Source organism: Hyperolius riggenbachi, chromosome 4, assembly GCF_040937935.1.
Source record: "Hyperolius riggenbachi isolate aHypRig1 chromosome 4, aHypRig1.pri, whole genome shotgun sequence".
In the NCBI taxonomy this organism is placed as follows: Eukaryota; Metazoa; Chordata; class Amphibia; order Anura; family Hyperoliidae; genus Hyperolius; species Hyperolius riggenbachi.
Genome location: NC_090649.1, coordinates 362,066,285 through 362,078,407, shown reverse-complemented (window position 1 = coordinate 362,078,407; position 12,123 = coordinate 362,066,285). Strand labels below are relative to the sequence as shown.

General features: G+C 44.7%; 1 protein-coding gene across 5 annotated transcripts in view; it reads left to right on the top strand.

Annotated features, from left to right (window-relative positions):
- VIT (vitrin) overlaps positions 1-12,123 on the top strand; it is a 437,052-nt gene that overhangs the window by 385,364 nt on the left and 39,565 nt on the right. For 4 of the 5 annotated variants that reach the window (XM_068231965.1, XM_068231964.1, XM_068231966.1 and 1 more), the window contains 3 exons: positions 7,597-7,665; positions 8,750-8,897; positions 11,625-11,728. In XM_068231965.1, the coding sequence (XP_068088066.1) occupies positions 7,597-7,665; positions 8,750-8,897; positions 11,625-11,728 (321 nt within the window). The remainder of the gene's footprint in view (positions 1-7,596; positions 7,666-8,749; positions 8,898-11,624; positions 11,729-12,123) is intronic. The other variant, XM_068231963.1, reaches the window with a different exon arrangement.

The window sequence follows — 12,123 nt, the reverse complement described above, 5'->3', positions numbered from 1 at the left end:
ATAATTCTTAGCAAAAAGTACCACCAAAAGAAAGCCTAGTTTGTCCAGCAAAAAAAAACAATATATAGTTCATTTAGCTGTATATAAGTAGTGATAAAGTTAATGGTAAATAAATAGGAAGAGCGTGAAATGTGAAAATGCTCTGGTTTTTAAGGGAAAATAACCTGTGGTGGGGAAATGGTTAATGTTAAATGATATATACATTTTTTTAGAGCAACACATGCTCCGATTCTGATTATGTATGTTTCGGGAAAGGACTTATATTTGTTTTCAGCAAGACAATGAAACTACATTGTGCATGTATTACAGCAGTATGGTTCCATAGTAAAAGAGTCACAGGGCCTGATTTAATTCACTTTTTCTCCTAAGTTTTCTCCTATGAGATATCTTTCATCTTCTGTTTAAATAACTTTTCAGCGAAGAAGTAGGTGAAAAAAATACTGACAAAATTATTTTCAATATGTTCTTGCTTTTTTTTGAGCGCACACAGTGTCGCTGTACCTGTCCGCTACCTGTCTGTGTGTGACAGGTGCACATTGTAGTACCTGCATATACCTACCTGTTGTGTTCAGTGCACCCACCTCATCACTGCATATACCTACCTGTTGTGTTCAGTGCACCCACATACCTATATGAGCGCACGCAGTGTGATATACCACTCCGTGCAAACCTGTTAACTGCACCTGTGCGACTGCACATTGTATTAGTGAAGTCAGTGCATACCTTTCACTTCATCCCCATCCCCCCCCTGATATGGGCAAAACGGACAAAACAGGTAGAGGAAGAGGTAGAGGCAGACCCAGAGGAAGGCCACCTGGCAGGTCTGTGGCTCTGTGCGAGGTCATGTTGATGTGATTTCGTGCAGCCCTGGCCCAAAGTACAGTGGTCAGAAGAAGGCACGTCCCATCAACTCCCAAGATTGTCAGGACGTGGTTGACTAACACAGATCACCTCATCTTCCGCAGCCACCAGCGCTACTACAAGCACCACATCCGTTGCATTTGACACTTCACAGGAGTTAATTGGTGGGGAATTAACTGATTCACAGCCATTATTGTTACAACCAGATGAAGGCGCTAAGCAAGTTACACCACCTCATATGTCTGAGTTAGGCGGCGACACTATGGACGTAACGTGAGAAGATAATGAAGTACCTGCTGTTGGTGCAGTTTTGGAGGTGTCTGAGGCAAGCAAAGCTGGGCAGGATGATTATGATGACAACGATGATACAGATCCCACGTATGTCCCCAATAGAGGAGTTGAACAGGGGGGCAGTTCAGAGGGGGGAGTCAGAGAGGAGTAGGAGAGACTAGTTGCTGAAAGAAGCAGGGGGAGCTCGTCATCAGAAACAGCTGGTGGCAGTGTCCGGCGGCATGTACGTGCATGTATGTGCAGCCAGCCAACATGCCCTGCAACTTCAGCTGCTGATGCCACCATAGTGCCATCACCCCAGGGGGGCTCAGCGGTTTGAACATTTTTTAATGTGTCTGCCTCAGATCGGAGCAATGCCATCTGTTGTCTCTGCCTGTCAGGAACTGGCCCGCGGCACGCCTGCGTATACGGTTCCCGACTGTGGGTTTGACCAGATTAAGCTACAAACAAGGCTGGAACCCCTCAAACACGTCCCACTGCCACCACTAGCGTTGCTAGACACGTCCCCTCAGCTGTTGAGGGCTAAACACGCAATCTGCGTTTTTGTATTTGGGTCAGCTTTACGCTTAGGCCGAATACGAGAATGCCACGCACCCACACACACAGTACAGTTGTACAGTAACACAGCACAATTAGACAATGATTTGTAATGCAAGTTACACTGTCGTGCAGCAAAACCACTAACAGTCGTTCCGAACGATACTGTTAGAATTCCCACTCGGCTGTCGAGCGCAGAAGTGCCCCATACACACAATGCAATTACAATTTCATATGGTAGTGTTGCTCAAACATACAATTAGGCACGGACTTATACACAGCTACACTGCAGTCTCCTCTAGGCTGTGAATGTTAGTTTAGTACGGCAGAAGTCAAGCTTATTAAATAATAATTTAATATTCCAGAAAAACATGGAACAATGCAGAACAGAATATATACAAAAGATTACGAAAAACAAAGTAAAAAAGTTACAAAATTAAGAGTTACAAAGATACACACAAAAGCGATTTTGCTTACCAAAATAAACAGGGATCCAGATAGAAGAGTCTTGGACTTTTGTGGACGGACACAGTTCTGGCTTTGACCAGGAGTCCACTAGCTTGGGCCAGGAGACTGGCTGCCACTACCGTCAGAAGAGGACTGATTTGAGGTAGCTGTCCCCTGGTTTTTATAATGAAATATTCGCCTCGAGGCTGTACGCCTGTGTGGACGGGGGGGAGACCTAGATTTAATTACATCCTCAGTCATAATTGGATTTCCAGAGATCTAACATCCACATACTTGAAAAGATTTCCCTAGTTCAAGTTACAGGTGACAACCCCATTGTTGACAGTATTTCCTAGCTGATCAAAGATAAGGATATAGTTTGCACCTCCACCAATAATTCAATTTCCACAGGTAGAAAATGGTATCAAAAGGACTTCACCCCTTCAATAATTTCCAGTAGGCTGTGAAATACATTTCAAACATTCAGGTGTCAGCTTCCCCCTGCCCCCAAGACTCTAGCAGGCTTGCCTTGTTTAATGGGACAATGGCTTACACCAGACTCAAAAGCCATGCCGACCAGCCTATTCTTCCTCAATTGGCAGCTAATTAGCAGTAGACACAGTTTCCCCTGCTGGACAATGGGGCAGAGGTAATGGACATCTACATACAGAATTACATTAGACTTCAGTTTACTCTGGCCAAGTGACCAATTACTCCCAAGCACAATACACATCTGAGGTTTTACCCAGTAGACAGAAACAGGACAGAAATATGTTCTGTTATTATCATTAACAGCATCAGCACCCCAATATATCACCACACTGCCACCAAAAATTGAGCCGTAGAAAGGCCAACACTTACGTAGGGACAAGTGCCTTACGAAGGCACATGCAGAAAAGGCACAAACTGCAATAGGAAGAGCACCTGAGAAAGCAGCACACAAAAGAAAAGCCACCCTCCTTCTCCTCTTCTTCCTTCAGGTGCAGCATCTTCAGCCGCTTTCTCCCTTGCACCTTCACAGCCACCCTCCTCCACTCTGCCTCTGCCCTTGAGCGGTTCCTGCTTCTCTGCCCACAGCAGCCAGGTGTCCGTGAAGGAAATCTTTGAGCGGAAGAAGCCCATTTCTACCAGTCACACCCTTGCCCGGCGTCTGACAGCTGGCATGGCGGAACTGTTAGCTCACCAGCTGTTACCATACAAGCTGGTGGACTTTGAGGCCTTCCGTAAATTTGTGGCCATTGGGACACCGCAGTGAAAGATACCAGGCCGCAATTATTTCTTAAAAAAGATGATACCCAAACTGTACCATGAAGTTGAGAGGCAAGTGGTGCCATCTCTGGCACACAGCATTGGGTCAAGGGTCCACCTGACCACAGATGCCTGGTCTGCCAAACATGGTCAGGGCCGCTACATTACTTACACAGCCCATTGGGTCAACCTGGTGACCGATGGCAAGCAGGGAGTACGTGGCTGTGCAGCGGACCAACCTGTGACACCTCCACGGCTTGCAGGCAGGCCTCCTGCCACCTCCTCTCCTCCTGCTACATCCTCTTCACTGTCATCCTCCTCCTTGGCTGAGTGGCAGCGCAACTCTACTGGTGCTGCGATCTCCTCTCCAGCTACACAGACCCAGCTCCCCAGGGCCTATGCTGCATGCCAGGTACGACGGTGTCATGCCATCTTAGACATGTCTTGCCTCAAAGCGGAGAGTCACACTGGACCAGCTCTCCAGGCTGCTCTTAACAAACAGGTGGATCAGTGGCTGACCCCGCACCAGCAACTTGGTGTGTGACAACAGCAGCAATCTCCTTTCCGCTTTGAATTTGGGAAAGCTGACACATGTACCCTGCATGGCACATGTGCTGAATCTAGTCATTCAAAGATTTGTGTCAAAGTACCCAGGCTTAGAGGACATCCTGAAGCAGGCCAGGAAGTTGTGTGGGCATTTCAGGCAGTCTTACACGGCCATAGCACACTTTGCAGACATTCAGCGGAGAAACAACTTGCCAGTGAGACGCTTGATATGTGATAGCCCGACTCGCTGGAATTCGACCCTGGTCAATTTCTCTCGCCTGCTAGAACAGGAGAAAGCCGTCACCCAGTACCTCTACAATTTCAGTAGAAGGACAAAATCTGGGGAGATGGGGATGTTCTGGCCCCCAAACTGGACACTGATGCGAAATGCATGCAGACTCCTGCAGCCATTTGAGGTGGTGACCAACCTGGTGAGTCACAGTGAAGGCACCATCAGCGACTTGATCCTGTATGCTTACTTCCTGAAACGTGCTGTGCGTAGAGTGGTGGATCAAGCTGTGGAGGGGCATGAAGAGGAACAGTTATGGCAGGAACAGTTGTGGGAGCAATTTTCATCAGAATCCGATGTTTCCTCAACACCTGTGGCAGCACAGAGGGGGGAGGAGGATGAAGAGTCGTGTGGGGAAGAGTCAGACTCGGATGATGAGGAAGGTGTTTCTTTGGAGGAGGAGGAGGAGGCGGCGGCAGAAGAACAACCGCAGCAGGCGTCGCAGGGGGCTTGTGCTGCTCCACATTCCCGTGGTATTGTTTGTGGCTGGGGGGATGAGGAGAACTTATCTGACATCACTAAAGTAGAGCAAGAGGAGTTGGATAGTATGTCTGGATCCAACTTTGTGCAGATGGTGTCTTTCATGCTGTCCAGCCTGTTGAGTGACCCCCATATAAAAAAAACTCAAGGGTAATGAGCTGTACTGGGTGGCCACGCTACTAGACCCTCGGTATAGTCACAAAGTGGCAGGCATGTTACCAACTCACTAGAAGGCAGAAAGGATGCAGCACATGCAGAACAATCTGGCAACTATGCTTTACAATGCGTTTAAGGGTGATGTCACAGCACAACGCAATAAAGGTACCACTGCCAGTAATCCTCCTCCAATGTCAATGCAGGCAAGGACAGGACGCTCCAGTGATCTCATGGTGATGTGGGACATTCTTTAGCCCAACACCCCAACACCTCGACTTAGCGCTTCCGAGTCCACCCTCCACCAATGCCTGGACCGGCAGGTAGCCATCTACCTGGCCTTAAATGTGGATGTAGACACTGTGAGCAGTGATGAACCCTTGGACTACTGGGTGCGCAGGTTTGACCTGTGGCCAGAGCTGTCCCAATTTGCCATCCAACTTCTGTCTTGCCATGCCTCAAGCGTCCTGTCAGAAAGGACCTTCAGCGCAGCTGGAGGCATTGTCACTGAGAAGAGAAGTCGCCTAAGTCAAAAAAGTGTTCAGTACCTCACCTTTATCAAAATGAATGAGGCATGGATCCCGGAGGGCTACTGCCCGCCCGAAGACTAAGTCAGTCCCCACACACAGCATCTCTGCCTGCAAGCCGTGTGAAAGGCTGGCTGCCTGCCCCAAGACTAAGTCGCTCCCCACACAGCACCTCTGCCCGCAGGCCGCTTGACTGCAGGCGGATTCCTGAATTTTCAAGGCCACTGCTAGCAGTGACCGCTATAATCATTTTCCTGGTGCGTGTACATGCCTGCCTAATTTTTCTGGCAGCACTGTGGCTGCAACAACAAAACAAAAGGCATGTACATGTGCCCATTCCCCTTCGTGACCATTACCTTGCCACGGTGAAGGGGCTTGAGTATCACAATGAAGCAATGACCGACGGCTATGTGAGTGTCTCAGGGGGTGGCACACCAAAGATAAAAATGTTGTTGCTTCATTGTGGACAGACCAAATTTGATCAGCTGGACAGTCACTGTTCTGTCATTCAGCTACCTCAGCCCAGCGACCATATGGACTGGAAAGCCGCCATCACCTGCACTCTCGTCATGGACTGGTGCGCACCAGTCCAGCCCGGCTGTCACTACACAAACAGCTGTTTGCAGTTACTGCATACCTTTCACTGCATCTTTGACCGCACATTGTATTATACCTGGCAGTGAGTGCATACCTTTCACTTGAATGGATGGCAGACTTGCCCTCCATAACAGATTCTCATTAAAGGATTTAAAGTTGATTCATCTCACATATACAGCAGGGCCTCGAAAGTCCTCCTGTATTGTTATTTTTGGTCACTCGCAATGGCAGACTTGCCCTCCATAAAGGATTCTCGATGCAGATACTGAACAGCAAGCAGAACAAGTATTTTAAAAAAAATACATGTAAGCTTTAACAAGGGTAGAAAGAACCATCGAAAGTTGATAAGGCAGTCAGACATTACCTGACATCACTGAGTGAGGAAGGGCAATTTCGCCATGGTGCGCACCAGTCCAGCACGGCCGTCACTATGCAAACAGCTGTTTGCGGTGCGTTACACAGTGAGTTTGGTGTGTCAGAGTGAAGCAGTACTCTAATTACACTCCCTGATCCATGTATACACACGCAAGATGTTTTAAAGCACTTTAGGCCTGCAATTTAGCATTCAATGTGATTTCTGCCTTTAAACGCTGCTTTGCGTCCAATCCAGATTTTTCCCCGGGCTTTTGGCGTGTATCCCACACTGCCATGCACCCCTCCAGGTGTTAGACCCCTTGAAACATCTTTTCCATCACTTTTGTAGCCAGCATACATTTTTCTAGTTTTCAAAGTTCGCCTCCCCACTGAAGTCTATTGCAGTTTGCGAAAGAACCGAATTTTCGCGGGAGGTTCACAAACCTAAAATCGAAGGTTCGGGCCATCTCTAATGATAAATATTAATTTGAATCACAATAATACAACCTGAAAAAGATGGAACCATATACTCTTTTAAAAGCTGTGTTCTGAATGAGGGATATGTTATTTCCCTTCTATTATAAAAAGAAACATAAAACATAAATATATAGCTTTACTCTGAAAGCTTTATTAAGACAATATTGAAGACAGAAATGAAGGAATAAAAATCCTGTTGCTGATTCACAGACTTTTGCTAAGCTTAGATAACTTCTATTCATTCATTCTTCCCTAAAGAAACATATTTAGGAAAATCAAGTCAATTTAGACATCTTTTTCTTCACATAGTTCTAATATCCTTTGCATGGTCTACTTAATAATAGCTGTCAGTATTTGATTAATGCGTTTGTCCATTGCTTCTTTTGATATCATTCTCTGGTGTCTCTATTGTTTTGTAACAGCTTTTCAAGAAGTCATTTTAATGTTGTTCATATGTATAGCAAAATAGACAAAACACTGTTTGACAGCTTTCTCTACAAAGTATAAATTTTAATGGAAAGCATCTTTGTTGTAAATGTAGAGTTTTTCGTTTTTTAACTCGTTATAAAAAGCATTTCTTCAGCATTAGTAATACGAATGTTCTTTGATATTCAAAGACTGCACCATTTATTGATTTCTTTGTTCCTCTTAAAGGACTGATGGGAAATTCTCAGCAATTTTGTACCACATTATGCTGGGGCCTTCAGTTAAAGATGCCTATAGTGTCAATGGTTTTTGTAGACTAACTGCATTAAGAAATTAGACTAATTTCTAGACATTTTAATTCAGCAGGAGGCCCTGCCAAGGAAGAAGTTAACTCAAGGCCACCAGTGGAAACTGTAGCTTCAGGAGGCATAAGTAGGTGTCAATTTTTGCTTATTTCTGTCTATAGTTTTAATACTGTATAATGTGATATTGTGCTGTGTCTGTGTTTTTACATACTTCAGAGGAACTCCAGTGAAAATAATGTAATAAAAAAGTGCTTCATTTTTACAATAATTATGTATAATTGATTTAGTCAGTGTTTGCCCATTGTAAAATCTTTTAAATCCCTGATTTACATTCCGACATTTATTACATGGTGACATTTTTACTGTTGGCAGGTGATGTTGCTGCTGCTTGCTTTTTTGACAGATTGAAACAGCTGTAAACAGCCATTTCCTACAATGCAACAAGGTTCACAGACAGGGAACTGCCAGGAGTACCACGGTCCTCAGAATTTCTTGTGGGAGGGGTTTCACCACAATATCAGTCATAAGGCGCCCCCTGATGGTCTGTTTGTGAAAAGGAATAGATTTCTCATATAAAAGGGGGCATCAGCTACTGATTGGGATAAAGGTAAATTCTTGGTCAGAGTTTCTCTTTAAAGGACTCCAGGCATGGGAAAAAAATATAAAGATAATTTTTGGAATAGTCACAGTTTCACACAGTTTTATTCATTGTTTTTGTTAACAATGAAGATGGCCACCAAACAGGAAATACATCATCAGAGCAGATGCCCGTTTGCAGAAGCTCCTCTGAAATGTGACTTGATTGCTGTAAAGTTACTCCCACGTGTTTCCTGAGCTGCTTGTCTGAGCTCTGCCCTACTCTCTCTGCACTCACAGCTGTTTGAAATGTCTCAGCTCCAAGAGCCTTGCAGAGACGCTGGCTGTGAGCAGAGACAACCTGTGACTCATACACACACAGGAGAGCCTGCAGGGGGTGTGCATAACTTCTCCCTTTCACAGCAGAGAGAGTGCATTCTTCTTTGTCTCGACAAGGCTTGATAAGAAAAGAAGATTAGATCTATTACAGAGACAGTGCAACTAGAAAAGGCTGCAGTAATCCAGACCACATTAGAAGAGGTATAGGAACTTATAGGATAAAAGAAATAAGGCTGAAAAGTTTGTTACAGAGTCTCTTTAATGTTGTTCTAATATTCAGTCTTTTAATGTTACAGATTGCAAAATAGATTTGGTCTTCCTAATTGATGGCAGTTGGAGTATCGGTAAAAGACGATTCCGGATTCAGAAACTTTTCCTTAGCCAGATGGCAGAAGCTTTGGACGTTGGACTTTCTGGACCTCTCATGGGTATTGTACAATATGGGTAAGGATTTTTTTTTTTAATTCTTAACAGGGGCCCTAGAGCAGATCAATGCTTTATTGAATCAGTACTGTATATGCCTGTAATTAGCTCATAGATATTAGATACACCAATCATTACATACTGTAAGTATAGTATTTTTTATTACAGTATATACTCGCATACAAGCCAAATTTTTGACCCCAAAAGAGTGGCCCAAAAGTGGGGGTCTTGGCTTGTATGCGAGTCACCTACTTTGAGTGGACATTTCTGTGTGGGAACAGGAGCTCCTCCACTTTCAGTCATGATGCGGGATGCAGTCCTGGCATATTGGATGGCAGGAGAGTGCCTGCAGGAGAATGTGAGGCAGAGCGGGTGTCAGTGTCTGGTATTAGTGGAACGCGGGATCTGAGAGCAGGATCGGATCCCAGCAAAGCGTGACAGGTGCTTCTGTCACACGCGTGCTTTCAGCCACAAGCGTGTCCCGCTTTCCCTGCACAGCTGTGGCCAGAATGTTGTATTGATCCGGGCATCCGAAGCTGCCAGTGACGTGTCTGGAGTGACAGAGTCCGTGCTGAATCACCAGCACATTGATCGGGGATTACCTCTTCCTCCTGCACTTGCTATGTTTCATATAGATGACGTGTTTCATGTAGATGACGCCATCTAGTGGCGTCTTTAGACAGCAAGTGCAGGACGGAAGAGGGAATCCCCGATCATTGTGCTGGTGATTCAGCACAGGCTCTGTCACTCCAACACCGGTGCCCAGATCCATAACACATTCTGGCCACCACCATGCAGGGAAAGCGGGACACACTAGTGAAAGTGGAGGAGCACCTGGCCCACTTTGCTGGCATCCGATCCTGCCCTCTGTTCCTGCCTTCCATTAATACCGGACACTCAGCTCTGCCCCACATTCTGCTGCAGGCACTCTCCTGCCCTCCAGGACGGCAGGTTTTTTCAATTGATCCAGACTTCTCCAAAGGTACCAAAATCTGATTGTAAATACCATATGCCTACTGGTGCACATTTGGCTGTGGGGAGGGGGCTGCCTAACACCGAGGTGCACATTTGGCTGTGGGAAGGGGGCTGCCTAACACTGGGGTGCACAATTGGCTGTGGGAAGGGGGCTGCCTAACACCTGGGTGCACATTTGGCTGTGGGAAGGGGGCTGCCTAACACCTGGGTACACATTTGGTTATGGAGATGGAGGCCACCTCATGCTGGGAGCACATCACAATATTTATACGGGGGGGGGGGGGGCTTATATGCGAGTCAATGACTTTTTCCTGATTTCTAACGTAAAAGTTGGGGGGTCAGCTTATATGCGGGTCGGCTTATATGCCAGTATATACGGTAGTTGGTATTCTTTAATATTTATTTATATAATGTTGTTGGCAAACTGTATACATCTGCACGATGTCATGTCATTATATACTATTTGCCAGCAATGGCACTAAGCTAACATGTCCCATAAAATGGCCTTAGTGATCACCAGCATGCAACAGGCAATGATGATATATAACTGTATGTATGTACAGACAGTACACTTTATATATTAAAAAAAAATGTTAACATATTCCAGCACTAGTCAAAAAAAAAAAAAAAAAGAGTACCCCACCTCCCCCAACTGAACCCACTTCTCAAACAACCCTACCTTCCTGCTTCCCATGCAGTTTTAATTTTTTCCCCTAAGCTGCACAATGATTAAAATGTGATGACCTGGAATTCCTCTGAATTAAAAGGAAAGCCCACTTTTTAAACATAATTGGAGCAGGGGCGTAACTAGACATCACTGGGCCCCCCTGCAAAACTTTGGATGGGCCCGCCCACCCCCACCTCCCTTGTTTTCTGCACAGGAAAACTGGGGACCAATGTGTTTTCCCAGATAAAAACACTTAGACTTAAAGGAAATGTCAGGCAATCTATGCTACCCCCAGATCTACTTACCCGGGGCTTCTTCCACCCCCTTGCAGCCATCAAGTCCCTCGTCGCAGCTCTGTTCCCAGTACATACATACAACCACAGCCGTATTATTTTACTACATGAGAGCACTTGCTATATGGAGGAACAATAACGACATGCTGAACATAAGATATAGTATTCACTTTAACTTTGGCAAAACATTCAGAATGTCACTGATTGATACTGTTACTACAGGATCTTGGACAACAAGCTCTCAATGAGGCAGTGACAGTCAGACATCAATCTTACCCACTCCACTGTGTCTGTAATCAGACACCATATGGTCACTAGCCTGTGTGTGATAAGAATCTAGGAATCTCTTATGAGGCATTGCTGAATTAAGGGCCAGTCTACAACTTTTTTTCAACCTGTGACTCCTTTGTTTGTAACGTTGTACATGAAGTCATCAGAACTTTGCTGCAGTTTGAGAAAGATGTATTTTACGAACCTTAGGGAGCAGGGACAGTGTACAAATTCCAAAGTTTGTATGATTCCTTATCTGTGTGGTGGATACATGCAGTCAACATAACAATGGTACAACAGCAGAATATTCACAAAGCCTAAATATCAGATTGACAACCAGGCAATTGGCACTTTTGTCATAATAGAGAGTCTGCATAACTCCCACTTTAGGTTTATTTTAAAGAAAGTCAAAACAATACATATTATTGTGAGCTTCTTCAATGGCTTAATACACAACTGCCTTTTTGTTTCATCCTAATATAATTATTTTTTTAGTATTGCTGTTTTCATACTAAAGATATTTGCTTATGTTTATCTCTTCAGTGATGACCCATCTACAGAGTTCAGCCTTCGGTCATACTTCAACTCCAAAGACCTGAAAAATGCAATTGATAAAATTCCACAAAAAGGAGGGTATTCCAATGTTGGTAGGTTTGAATCCAGGACATTCACATATATTTTAAGTAGTCATTTTGCTTAGTCATCAGGGACATAACTAGAAATCACGGAGGCCCCAACTTTGAAGTTTATTTTACATTTCGTTTGAGTGTCACTACTTCAAGATAGGAGAGAACATTCATGTGTATATCTCCACCTACCCTGGCTGAGTGAAATACTATATATATATATATATATATATATATATATATATATATATATATATATATACATACATATACACATTACACAATTTTCCGGACCGTTTCGCTCAGCGGAACGGAAACAGAAGGTTTTGCAGCATATAGGAACCAATGAAAACTGATGTTTTACAGCACACTGGCTGTAAAACAGATCCAGCTGGCCTGATCCGTATGTCCGTTTC